The 14205-nt window shown below is 44.0% G+C and overlaps 1 protein-coding gene across 1 annotated transcript in view; it reads right to left on the reverse strand.

Moving 5' to 3' along the window:
* Positions 1-14205, reverse strand: part of FANCI (FA complementation group I) — a 55330-nt gene that overhangs the window by 35466 nt on the left and 5659 nt on the right. Inside the window, exons 3-11 of the mRNA XM_054713261.1 lie at positions 13299-13429; positions 12021-12177; positions 11885-11942; positions 9879-9920; positions 9415-9538; positions 7582-7667; positions 5624-5750; positions 3022-3114; positions 646-782 (exon numbers count right to left, since the gene is read on the reverse strand). Coding sequence (XP_054569236.1) covers positions 646-782; positions 3022-3114; positions 5624-5750; positions 7582-7667; positions 9415-9538; positions 9879-9920; positions 11885-11942; positions 12021-12177; positions 13299-13429 — 955 coding nt within the window. The remainder of the gene's footprint in view (positions 1-645; positions 783-3021; positions 3115-5623; positions 5751-7581; positions 7668-9414; positions 9539-9878; positions 9921-11884; positions 11943-12020; positions 12178-13298; positions 13430-14205) is intronic.

The following is a 14205-nucleotide window of genomic DNA, read 5'->3' on the forward strand; positions in this document are numbered from 1 at the left end:
TCCTCCCAGGCCCGAGCCCTGATCAGGGTGTGTGCAGGAGGCAACCAATCGATGTGTTTCTCTCATATCGATATTTCTCTCTGTTTCTCCCACTCTCCCCAAAAATCAATGGAAAAATATCCTCGGATGAGGATTAAAAAAAAAAAAATACAATAACATGAAACAAAAAGAAACTGTTATAAAAGAAACTAGAAATTTTGGAAATGAAAAACATGATTGCTGGAGTGAAAAACCCAATTGATGGACTGATGTGTAAAATGGACAGAGCTGAAGAACAAATTAATTTGAAGAAAGAGCTAAGGGATTTTTGTAGAACTTCACATAAAAAGACAACAATATGAAAAGCATGAAAGAAAAATTGAGAGATATGGCACCGAGATCAAGAAATTCCAAAAGCGAATGGGAGAGAACAGAGAGAAAGGGAAAGGGGTTACTCAAAGAAAATAAAAGGAAAAAACATCTGCATTTGGGGAAGACAGGACTTCTTACAGTGCAAGGGCACACCAATATGAACCAGTAATACGTTAAAAAGGAACTTACACAAACACGTCAGCAGTTTTCTCTGATGGGCCATAGGTATGGCACCACACATTTTCTCACACCGAACAACTGAAGAACCTACTAAGGTGTGGCTCATGAACTCACCTGTTCTTCACCACTTCCAAGATCATGGTTGAAACACAGGACGGATGAGGGACTAGATTCTGAAGAAATTTTGAGCCTTGGAGAAGCTGGAGATCCTTAAAGCTTTTAAAAACTGAAGCCTTTAAAAGGTCAAACACCTAATATAATGAAAGAAATAGGAAAATGAAGCAAAAAATGATGTTCACTGCCAGAGAATCATAACCTTGTCATAGTTCCTACTTGCTGCTCTACTCATATCCCCATGACAACTGTTTCACTAGATGAGTACGACATTAAAATTATGACTTTCAGTGGGAACTTAAGAGACAGGCCTTCCCACAAGTAGAGAACACATGAGAAAAAAGGTCAAAGAATTTTATCCTTGCAAATAACCTATTCACCATTATTTCAACTTGATCACGGATAATTTCTTGGAAAGCTAATCCTATATTCTATATAATAAAGAGGTAATATGCCAATTGAACATCACTCCAACACACAAGATGGCCACCCCCATGTGGTCAAAGATGGCCAGCAGGGGAAGGGAAGTTGAGAGGGACCAGGCCTGCAAGGGAGGGCAGTTGTGGGCGATCAGGCCAGCAGGGGAGGGCAGTTTGGGGCGACCAGGCCTGCAGGGGAGGGCAGTTAGGGGTGACTGGGCCAGCAGAGGAGGGCAGTTGGGGGCGACCAGGATGGCGGGGAAGGGCAGTTAGGGGTGACCGGGCTGGCAGGGGAGGGCAGTTGGGGGGGGGGGACCAAGGTCTGCAGGGGAGGGCCAGGCCTGCAGGGGAGGACAGTTAGGGGCGACCAGGCTGGCAGGGGAGGGCAGTTAGGGGTGACCAGGCTGGCAGGGGAGGGCAGTTAGGGGAATTCGGGCCAGCAGGGGAGCAGTTAGGCGTTGATCAGGCTGGCAGGGGAATGGTTAGGGAGTGATCAGGCTGGCAGGCAGAAGCGATTAGGGGCAATCAGGCAGGAAGGCAGGCGAGCAGTTGGGAACCAGCAGTCCTGAATTGTGAGAGGGATGTCCAACTGCCCGTTTAGGCCCAATCCCATTTAGGCAGTTGGACATCTCTTGAGGGGTCCCAGATTGGAGAAGGTGCAGGCTGGGCTGAGCGACACCCCCTCCCCCCGTGCACGAATTTCATGCACCAGGCCTCTAGTGTATATATATATAAAAGCCTAAGGATTGTCGCAACCCAAACAACCGAACAGACGACCAAACAGGCTGCGTGGGGCGACCAGGCCGGCTGGGGGGTGAGGGCCAACCGAACGACTGAGCAGCAGGCTGAGTGGGGTGACCGGGCCGGCAGGGGGGTTAGTGAGGGACGACCAAGCAACTGAGCAGCAGGCTGTGTGGGGCGATGAGGCCAGCAGGGGGGTTAGTGAGGGATGACCAAACAGCAGGTTGTGTGGGGCAACCAGGGTGGCAGGTGGGGCAGTTGGGGGTGACCAGGCCATCAGGGGGGGCAGTTAAGGGTGATCAGGCAGGCAGGCAGGTGAGCAGTTAGCAGCCAGTGGTCCCCGATTGTGAGAGAGATGTCTGACTGCCAATCCCCCTAAACTGGCAGTTAGACATCATGCGAGGGGTCCCAGATTGGAGAGGGTGAGGCTGGGCTGAGGGTAACCCCCCACCCCCCGCCGTGCACGAATTTCGTGCACCAGGCCTCTAGGTCCTATATAATAAAAGGCTAATGTGCAAATTGTCCCCTCGACCAGGAATTCAACCAGGGGTTGGGGCTGGCTGGCCAACTGTCCATGGCCCCTCCCTCTGGCTGGCCCCGCCCTGATCCTCTTGATTGGGGCGGGGCCGGCCAGACCCCACCCATGCAGGAATTCATGCACCGGGCCTCTAGTAGAACATAACAGACCATAATAGAACTGCAGAACACCCAGCTAAACTTCCCATCCTTACCACCTGTACTGTGTGATGTTTCCATTTTTATTCACCTATCTTATCAAACAATAGCAAATAGAGGTATAAACCAAGTACCTGAAGAAAAGTCTTCAAGCAACCTCCAGACAACAGTGTGGGCCTACATGTCTTTTTTTATTGCTGTTAATCCTTACCTGAGGATATCTTTCCATAGAGAAGGTGGAAGGGACAGAGAGAGACACACACACATCAACTGGTGCCTCCTGCACAAAGCTCTGGGATCAAGGCTGAAACCGAGGTACACGCCTTTGACTGGAATTGAACCTGGGACCCTTCAGTCCAAGGGCCGATGCTCTATCTACTAAGCCAAACTGGCTAGGGCCCTACATGTCTTACAGATGAATTTGCTGCTGGCAGGACTGAGGTGGAATTGTTTAGGAAAGGATAATAAAAAACAACAACACAGGCTCTTGAACTCCTTATCAGCTATAGAAGGAACAAAAAAGTCATTAATAAATAAATACCTGCTCCTCAAACCTTTGTATTCTTGCTACAGAGAGCAGGAGGGCAATGCTGAAGGGGCATATATTATTACTGAAATCTCCTTGCTGTCCTGCCTAGAACAGATAAACAAAAAAGGAGTCATTACTTACATCTTAAAAGTGTAACACAAGCCTACTTAAAAAAAGATCCTTAAATACATCAGAAACCTATGTGTCAGAGCTAAACCTATAAAACTTTTGAAAGAAAACAGCAGAAAATCTTTAAGAACCCCGATTAGGCAAAAATTGTCTTCTACACAATACCGAAAGCAAAATTTATTTAAGAAAAAAAATAAGATATATTGGACATTATCAAAATTCAGAACTTTTTTGTGCTTCAAAAGACACCACTAAGAAAATTAAAAGACAAGCCATAGACTAGGACAGTGGTCGGCAAACTCATTAGTCAACAGAGCCAAATATTAACAGTACAATGATTGAAATTTCTTTTGAGAGCCAAATTTTTTAAACTTAAACTTCTTCTAACGCCACTTCTTCAACATAGACTCGCCCAGGCCGTGGTATTTTGTGGAAGATCCACACTCAAGGGGCCAAAGAGCCGCAGTTTGCCGACCACGGGACTAGGAAAAATACGTGCTACCCATATATACGATAAAGGGCTTGTACCCAGAATATACAAAGAATTCTTCTAACTCAATAAGACGACATACAATGAAAAAAAGAAATGGCTGGTACCAGGATGGGGCAAGGATCGTACAAAGTGAGCCTGGGATAGTTTATGCCATAAAAATGTCCAAAGACTAAAGGGGTCGGAAGGACACATGAGCAAACTAGAAGGATCCAGTTGGCCAAATATGGCTCACTTTAATGCACTGAGTACACTGAATTTAAAAAGGTTCATGGGTACATAATGATACTCCCCCCAAAAATTAGAAGGCAAAAGGAAGGCTCTTTGCACAGAAAAAAGGCAATCAATAATGCAGAAAAACCATTTTAATTTTCATTCTACCTTTTTGCAACACCCAGCATAATTACTGATGTAGGCCAAGAATCCTCAGTACGTAAGACAAAAACCACATGTGAAAGGCTGATGAGGATGAGGACTGTCACATGATCTCAAATTATGATCCCATGGATGACTTTCGAATTATAAAAGGAAACATGTATCTTTACAAATGAAGAAAACTGATGGCCATTGTCTGAAGCAGAAGATTTAGCATCACCAGCAGTAGACAGCCTGCTACCATGAGCCTTCGGATGTAATGCAACGGCACAGAGGTTGGCAGGCCAAATCCAGCCTGTTTTTGTACAGCCCATGAGCTACAACTCGTTTTTATGTTTTTAAATTGTGGAGGGAGAAAAATATCAAAGGAATATTTCATGATGCATGAAAATTAAATAAAATTCAAATTTCGGTGCCCTTATAGAGTTTCACTGGCTCACAGCCATAGTCATTCGTTTATGTGTAAATCTAGGTGAAGGGTAGACAGATGTTTGTCCTGCTAAAGTATTTCAACTTTTCTGTGGGTTAAACATTTCAAAACAAAATGTTAGGGAAAAATAGGTCCTTTATCTGTATACTACCTTTCTTTAAGAGTTTGGAATACTTCAAATTTTTATCTTAGTACGTCACAAATATTTAATGAATGACTTAGCTTCACAAAACCTCAAATATACTAGAAATAGGCAATATCCTTAATTCATAAAAGGGGAAACAGTTCAGGGTTGACATTAAGATACTAGTGCAGTTAAGATTAAAATTTCAGTTCCTTGCTGAACAGTTCCCATCTTTCTTTTTAAATTTTTAAAAAATATACTTTTATTGATTTCAGGGAGGAAGAGAGAGATAGAAACATCAATGATGATAATCATTGATCGGCTGCCTCCTGCACGCCCCACACTGGGGGTCGAGCCCGAAACCTGGGCATGTGCCCTGACCAGGAATCGACCTGTGACCTCCTGGTTCATAGGTCGAAGCTCAACCACTGAGCCACGCTGGCCGGAAAAGTGTTTTTCTTTTCAAACACTACAACGTTTAAGGAATGGCTTTCACCAGTTAACTGCTACGATATTGTGAATCTAATTAAAAAAAGATCCGCCAATTGCGTCATAGACGCTTATGGCATACAAATGGTTAAAATGGAACTTGCTTACCAGTGTGATGACATCATATATTTTCAAAGTCAAAAAAGAGATCCTCTACCAAGCATGTCAAACTTGTGGCCCGCCGGCCGCGAGTTTGACATGCTTGCTCTAGACCCAGGCTCATTCTGCAGTACCTCTCCTTGCTTCCTTCCTGTCACTAACTGGCATAGAAGGGGCTGAGCTCAGACATCCCTGCTTCACAGAGATCCCGGGTCACCTCAAGAGTCTGCCCCTACCTTTTTTTTTTTTTTTTTTTTTAATATATTTTATTGATTTTTTACAGAGAGGAAGGGAGAGGGCTAGAGAGCTAGAAACATCGATGAGAGAGGAACATCGATCAGCTGCCTCCTGCACACTCCCCACTGGGGATGTGCCCGCAACCATGGTACATGCCCTTGACCGGAATCGAACCTGGGACCCTTCAGTCCGCAGGCCGACGCTCTAGCCACTGAGCCAAACCAGTTTTGGCTGCCCCTACCTTTAAGTGTTTCAGGAGTTCTCTGCCGAGTTCACAGTCCAATGTCATGGCAAACACAATGTGGAGAATAACGGTGCCTTCCACGTGACGAAGTTCACCTGACGGCACGGTAATGAGATCCAAGAGCCTGCGAGATTCAGCAGAAAAGTAAGAAGAGACAGCAGGGGAGATTCTACGACGAACAAGTGGACCAAGGCGGGCTGAACGCATGGTCGCTGGAGGAAGGCAGCAAGTTCCGATTCCAGCACCTCGTTCTCTGCTCCCTTTTGCAACACAACTTCCTGAAAAGTGTCTACAGTCATTATTTCCACGTCTTTACCTCTTCCCAGTATTGCAAGGGTTCCAAATGATCCCTCTGCTGCCAAAACCAATCATCAAGTCCCATATTAAAGCCTCGGCCAATCCCACAGAGCCGACCACTTCTTTCTTGACATACTTTCTTCTCTGAGGTTCTGGGGCATTGCATTGTCACAGACCGCTGATGTTTTTATTTTTATTTTTTTTTTTGCTGGTTCACCCTCCATTTACTTATTTAATATTTTTATTGATTTTAGAGAGGCAGGGAGAGGGAGAGAGAGATAGAAACATCAATGATGAGAGAGAATCATTGATCAGCTGCCTCCTGCACGCCCCACACTGGGGATCGAGCCCGCGACCCGGGCATGTGCCCTGACTGGGAATCGAACTGTGGCCTCCTGGTTCACAGGCTGATGCTCAACCACTGAGCCACGCCAGCTGAGCTCACCCTTCTTTTAAATGGTGGAATGCCTCTGGGCTCAGTATTGGGTTTCTTTCTCTTCCTCCGTATGGAATGCTAACATACACTTCAAACTCAACAGAGTCACAGCTGAGTTTACTTCCCCCGAAACCTATTTTTCTGTCAGTCTTTCCTGGGTATCCAAATAACTGCAGGTTACTCTAGAGCAGAGGCAGTAGGCTGCAACAGGATTAAGAGTGTGAATGCTAGCCCTGGCTGGGTAGCTCAATTGGTTAGAGCATTGTCCCGATATACCAAGGCTGAGTTTGATCCCCAGCCAGGGCACATACAAGAAGCAACTAATGAATGCATAAATAAATGGAAGAATAAATTGATATCCTCTTTCTCTCTCTCTCTCTCCTTCTCCTTTCCTCTCTCAAATTAATAATTTAAAAAAAGTGTGTGAATTCTACAGCCAAGCCGCCTGGATTCAAACCCAGCTCCACCACGCCCTGGCTATATAATCTTGAGAAATTTTTCAATTTCTCGGTGCCGTGGTTTCTACACCCAAAAAATAGAAACAAAATAAGGCTGTTGTGAGGTTTAAAGTGCTTAAACAGCACGTGGCACAGATAAGCACTTACAAATATCTGCTGTAAAAAAATCCCTTTTCAGACATGCCATGCTGTTTCCTGCCTTTGTACTAACTGTTTCACTAACTTAAAATGTTCTTTTCCCTGATCTACATATTATGGCTCTTACCAGTCAGTTAAGATAGCAGCTTCTCAGAGAGGTCTCCCTGAATACCCAACACCCCAACACAATGCTTTGATAGTGGCTATGCCGCCACTATCACATCATCCATCTGAATTAGATGCACTTCCCACTCTAATATTTTTCTTATTTTCTGTTCTCTTTTAACTAAAATTTAAGCTCCACAAGAGCGGGGGCCTTGCCTGACTGACTGGCTCACCACTGCAGGCTCAGGACCACAGAGGAGACACTTAATAACAAATAGCTTTTAAACTTACAACTTACAGAACAGTTATTGCTATTTTCCTGGAAAGGTGCAAATGAAGAGTTGAGGAGGATGCACGGTTCTTTTAACTTTGTTACTGGGCAGCTAGGAGAGGGTTAGGGAAGCTCTGGGCTCGGAGGTGGAGGCAGGGACCGGAAGGTTAGATAACAATGAAGGAGCTAAAATACACAATGAGACGATACATCTATAAAAGTGGTTTTGTTTCTAAACTGTATTACTTACTCATCACCACTCTGTTCCTCTTTGTGCTGCTTATCTAGCTCGTTGAAGAAAGCTATGATGCCTTCCAAAACCCTCTTTCTGCTTCCCTGAAAAAATAGAAAACAGGCAAGATCAGCAAGCTGAACTTTTCAGCTTAAAGGCTTCTCAAGGATAAATTTAAATAAACAAATTACAACCTAGAGTCACAGTAAGAATTTATGAATACGGAATACTTTCATGTTAAAATTGGGTTTAAAATAATCTTTTTTTTTTTTAATGTTTCCATTGAAACAGCCTACGTGGCCATCAGCAGGTGAGTGGATTAAAAAACTGTGGTACATCTACACAATGGAATACTACACTGCTATAAAAAAGGAACTTTTACCATTTGCAACACAAGGATGGACCTGGAGAGCATTATGCTAAGCGAAATAAGCCAGTCAGAGAAAGATAAATATCACGTGATCTCACTCATTTGTGGAATATGATGAACACAGACTGATGAACAAAAATGGATCCAGACACAGAGAAGCACCAAACAGACTGTCAAACCTCAGAAGGAAAGCAGGGGAGGGTGGGGCAGGGGAGGAGAGGGTTAGAGATCAACCAAAGGACTTGTATGCATGCATATTAGCATAACCAATGGACACGGACACTGGGGTGGTGGGGGCTTGTCCTGGGGGGTGAGAGTGGCCAGGGAGGGGTCGATGGGGGAAAAAGGAGGCATATGTAACACTTTAAACCAGTAGTTGCCAACTGCCGACCACTGGTGGTCTGTGAGGTCCAAAAGGTTGCAACCGCTGCTTTAAACAAAAAAAGAAATTAATAAAAAAATAAAAAGATATGCCAAAACCGGTTTGGCTCAGTGGATAGAGCATCGGCCTGCGGACTGAAAGGTCCCGGGTTCGATTCCGGTCAAGGGCATGTGCATTGGTTGCGGGCACATCCCCGGTGGTGGGTGTGCGGGAGGCAGCTGGTCGATGTTTCTCTCTCGTCGATGTTTCTAGCTTTCTGTCCCACTCCTTTCTCTCTGTAAAAAATCAATAAAATATATTAAAAAATAAAAAATAAAAAAATAAAAAAAAATAAAAAGATAAAGTTTCCATTGATTTTTTTTTAGAGAGAGGAAAGGAACAGAGAGATAGAAGCATCTCTCTTTTTTAAAATATGTTTTTATTGATTTCAGAGAGAGGAAGGGAGAAACATTAATGATGAGAGAGAAATTGACCAGCTGCCTCCTGCACACCCCACACTGGGGATGGAGCCCACAACCCAGGCATGTGCTCTGACTGGGAATCGAACCGTGACCTCTGGTTCATGGCTCAACCACTGAACCATACCGGCCGGGCTAAAATACATCTTAATGCCAGACTTAAGGGGCCTACAGCCCACCCTTTCTGAGATCTGTATTCCTTTTACTACCACACACCAAACATCCTGACAAGCCGTTTTCCTGGGCTGAGGACCATGACCTTTTTACTAGATCAAATCACCGAACATGGCATGAAAGCAACCATGGCCCAGCAGGTACATCAAGGGTAAGAATAAGCTGAAGGGCCCTGACCGGACGTCCCACTGGAGTTAAAAAAGAAACAATGCAGCCCGGCCAGTGTGGCTCAGTGGTTGAGCATCACCGACCTATGAACCAGGAGGTCACTGGTTCGATTCCCGGTCAGGGCACATGCCCGGGTTGTGGGCTCCATCCCCAGTGTGGGGCGTGCAGGAGGCGGCCGATCCATGGTTCTCTCTCATCATTGATGTTTCTCTCTCTCTCTCCCTCGCCTTTCCTCTCTGAAATCAATAAAAAAATTTTTTTTTTTTAAAAAAAGAATTGAAACAATGCTGTCCTCCTACCTTTGAGGAGAGAATCAGCAGCTGATAGACCAAAGGCGGTATTTCCTGCAGGTTCAGCTTCGAGAACATCTTGAACACTTTTCCCATCACGAGTTCTATCTCTTCTGCAGTCAGAGGCACATCCCTGTGGAGCAAAGAGTCTGAGGGCCAGAGCCTGATCACGCCACAGCCTAATGGGGGAGATACTAGAAGATTATAATGCCCCGTTAGCATTGTCTCCAACGGAGAACCTTAAAGGAAACCAAGAACCTTACCTAAGCGAAGTCGCCTTGGAAAAAAATCATAAACTTATACTTTAAGAAAGCAAATAAAGCAAAAAAAAAAGAGTGGGGGGAAATCCTGTAACAGAAAACACAGGTACCAGTACTGTCACTGGGGAGAGAGTGGGTGTGAGCTGCTACATTCCAGCTTGTAGCAGGGGAGCTCACATGCAGGACAGGAGGAGAGGGAAGGACGATGCTTACTTGAACATGGAGGTGAGCTGAATCACGTATCGCTGATCCCATCTGGTTAAAGATAATGACGAAGAAGATGTCAGTTCATCGCATTTTAACTTATAAAATTAGTAAGGAGGGGGAAATTAGGGCCGTTTCTAGTGTGATTTGGTACCACTGGGAAGCAAGATCCAAGAGGTAACATGTAAAACCATGAAACAAATGCTTTTAACCTAGCAGACCGGCAAGCAATCCAAGTCTGATGATATTCAATGCTGGTGAGATTGTGGGGAAGAAACACTGCTCACCTGCTGTTTTAGGGAGTGTACACTGACATAGCCCTCCTGGGAAGACAAGACTCCCCGACTTTAAAGGTGCACATAATACTCGGGTGAGGATTAAAAAAAAAAAAAAGATGCACATAAGCACAGACCCACCCAACTCTCTATTAGAAAGATACCCCCCTCTACATGCTTGTAACAGTCACCCAGATAAATATGTTCACTGCAGCACTTGTTGTAATTGCAAAAGGGTATTGATCAAATATTACTGGGGGGCGGGGGGAGGATCTAGCAATTGGATATTAGCCAAATAGACTACTGTGGAACTATTAAAAACAGACGTAAAAAAATGATGTAGTTTTATACACAGACATGAACAGAAGTGAAATATGAATAGTATAGTGTGTACTGAATAAGATCCTTTGTGTAATTAAAAACAAATGAATCAGCCCAGCCGGTGTGGCTCAGCGGTTGAGCGTCAACCTATGAACCAGGAGGCTGCAGTTCAGTTCTCGGTCAGGGGCATGCAGAGGCAGCCAATCAGTGCTTCTCTCTCATCACTGATGTTTCTCTCTCTCCCTCTCCTCTCCTCTCTGCAATCAATGAAAATATACTTAAAAACAAATGAATCAATGGATAAACATACATGTGCTGATATACCTGCCTAAAATCACTTATGTAAAAGGTCTTATACAAGGAACTATGAAAGGGGTCATCTTTGGTTTAGATAATGCTGGATATTTCCTTCCGGTTCTTTTTAAAATATGTTTTTATTGACTTTTTACAGAGAGGAAGGGAGAGCGATAGAGAGCTAGAAACATCGATGAGAGAGAAACATCGACCAGCTGCCTCCTGCACACCCCCTTCTGGGGATGTGCCCACAACCAAGGTCCATGCCCTTGACCGGAATCGAACCTGAGACCCTTCAGTCCGCAGGCCGACGCTCTATCCACTGAGCCACACCGGTTTCGGCCCTTCTGGTTCTTTTTAATATACCTAACTGTAATCATAGTTTTCTGTAACTCAGTATCCTTCACTTTGTATTTCACTGACTATACAGTGAAAGCTTTTCATCTTCGATGTATGTCTTTATACATTTTACTCTTCATGGGTATAAGTTTCATGTCTCTATTATTTTATGATTAAGTTGATCACAAATTTCTTTGTTGAACATATCCATGTATGAGAATTTTCTTCACTCCCTCAAAAATAAATAAATAAAAGATATAGCAGAAGGGTGATTTCGCAGCCTTAGGGATCTTAGGACTCCAAATAATACTGGTGGACTAAATTGCTGTGTTAAGATGGACAGTCAAATAAATAGAAATTATATGTATAATCTTAGAAAAAATGTAATAAATAATCTCTCAAAAATGCATCACAGACTAAGTGATTTTATACAAGTGGCACATTATAAATGAACTAAAATACTCAGTGACATGCATTCCTAGAACCAATGGGAATTCTTCCTTCCTTCCTTTAAATATATTTTTACTGATTTCAGAGAGGAAGGGAGAGGGAGAGAGAGAGAAACATCAATGATGAGAGAATCATCGATTGGCTGCCTCCTGCATGCCCACCACTGGGGATGGAGCCCGAAACCCGGGTGTATGCCCTTGACCAGAATGGAACCCGGGACCTTTCAGTCCACAGGCCGATGCTCTATCCACTGAGCCAAACCGGCTGGGGCAGGAATTCTTTCTTTTGACCCTTGCAGTCCTGGGAAAGTTCTACACATTAATGAGAGAGACTCACCGGCCAGAACAGAGGGTGCTGATCAACTGCTTCTTACACTCTTCCCCACTCAGTTCATCTAGAAATGCAAATACACTGAGAAATAAATTTAATTACATGAATAGAGAAAAGCCACTAAAATGGGAAGAAAAATTACCTTTTCCACACACCAGATTTCCCTTTTTGGTAACAAGGGCCATGAGAATGATGGGTAATAACTCCAAAGATTTCCCATTCGTTAGGCTGCCCTCTGCGATTGCAGCAATAAACTCATTGGCTAATTCTACCAACGATGGTCCTGGGAAACAGTGGACCTAAGTGTTCATGGGATAAAAAAAATAATAATAAATTAAACAGAAATTCAAATGTTTGCTATCTCTTTTCAAGAAATGAGTCTTTTGCTGAATTAACAGAACTGGCAATGAAACCAGACTGGTACAAACTTATCCTTATAAAGGATTGCACTAGCCGAAACCGGTTTGGCTCAATGGATAGAGCGTCGGTCTGCGGACTGAAAGGTCCCAGGTTCGATTCCGGTCAAGGGCATGTACATTGGCTGTGGGCACATCCCTGGTAGGGGGTGTGCAGGAGGCAGCTGGTCGATGATTCTCTCTCATCGATGTTTCTGGCTCTCTATCCCTATCCCTTCCTCTCTGTAAAAAATCAATAAAATATATTTTTAAAAAAATAAAATAAAATAAAATAAAAAATAAAGGATTGCACTAGCTGGTTTGTCTCAGTGGATAAAGCGTCAGCCTGCAGACTGAAGGGTCCCGGATTTGATTCTGGTCAAGATCACATAGCTGGGTTGTGGGCTAGATGGCCAGGAGGGAGCGTGCAGGAGGCAGCCAATCAATGATTCTCTCTCATCATTGATGTTTCTATCTCTCCCTCTCCCTTCCTCTCTGAAATCAATAAAAATAAAAATAAAAAATTAAGCCCTAGCCAGTTTGGCTCAGTAGACAGAGCATCGGCCTGCAAACTGCAAGGTTCCAGGTTTGATTCCGGTCAAGGGCACATGCCTGGGTTGTGGGCTCGATCCCCAGTGGGGGACTTGCAGGAGGCAGCCAATCCATAATTCTCTCTCATCATGAATGTTTCTATCTCTCTCTCCTTCTCCCTTCCTCTCTGAAATCAATAAAAATATATTAAAAAAGATTGCAAAGGTCAGAATCCTCCACCAGTTCCCTATGTTTTCAAACATGCCAGCTCTTCAAAGAGATACACGTCCATGACACTAGAAATGTAGCGGAAACGCCTAGAAGGTCTATGGCCCATCCATCACCTATTTTGTCTTTTAACCGTTCCCATTCATAAACAGGATCTGTGCCAGGTTTGGCACATCTGTTTTTCCTCCCTCAGCAAATGACAACAGATGCCCACCCCACCCCCCAAATCTACCCAGAACCAGAAGTGAGTATGCGTCCCAGCTCACCTCCAGCATCAGCAATCCGATGATCTCAGAGGCTGTTTCTTTCTGCAAGTCCCCCGACTCCACCAGCTGGGTGCAGCAGGTGTATATCTTACGTCTCCTGAGAGCGCCAGCTTCCTCGGAGCAGGGGGAGCCTGGTTTTAAAAAGAGGTACAGAAACAAAAGGAAGAAAGGCTTACAAGGTTGAAGGGTAAATAAACAGGAAAAAACACACAGCTTTGTAGTTTAACACAGAAAAAGAATGATCAAAATACTGATTACTGTGGTGTTTAGAACAGCAATGTTTAGAAGTTTTGAAAAAGTAACTTAGGCAGTTGGCTGAAAATGTCATCTTTCTTCTTCCACCTATATCATTAATTTTTTAAAAATATTTTATTGATTTTCTTACAGAGAGGAAGAAAGAGGGATAGAGAGTTTGAAACATCGATGAGAGAGAAACATCGATCAGCTGCCTCCTGCACACCCCCTCCTGAGGATGTGCCCGCAACCAAGGTACATGCCCTTGACTGGAATCGAACCTGGGACCCTTGAGTCTGCACGCCGACGCTCTATCCACTGAGCCAAACCAGTTAGGGCTATCATTAATTTTTAAAAGAATTAAAAACTATTGGACACTTTTCTGGGTCCATAACCCAAATTAAATGTCTTTAACATACTTCAAAATATCAGCACTGGGTGATGTCAGAGTAATAAAGATCTTGGAAGATTTTTTCCTCCAGAAAAGCAGAAAGAGAACACTGACAAAAATAGTGAAAACCAACTTGTTCAGAACTCTGGAAATTAACCAGAGACGTCTAACCATCCAGGGAGTATTTAAGAAAAACAGCAGAATCTCAGGGAGAACAGCGAGTTTGGCATTTAATATCCACTCATCCCATCCCCCTGCCTTCCACAAGCTCAGGAGTCTTTA

Source organism: Eptesicus fuscus, chromosome 25 (assembly GCF_027574615.1).
Source record: "Eptesicus fuscus isolate TK198812 chromosome 25, DD_ASM_mEF_20220401, whole genome shotgun sequence".
Taxonomy (NCBI): Eukaryota; Metazoa; Chordata; class Mammalia; order Chiroptera; family Vespertilionidae; genus Eptesicus; species Eptesicus fuscus.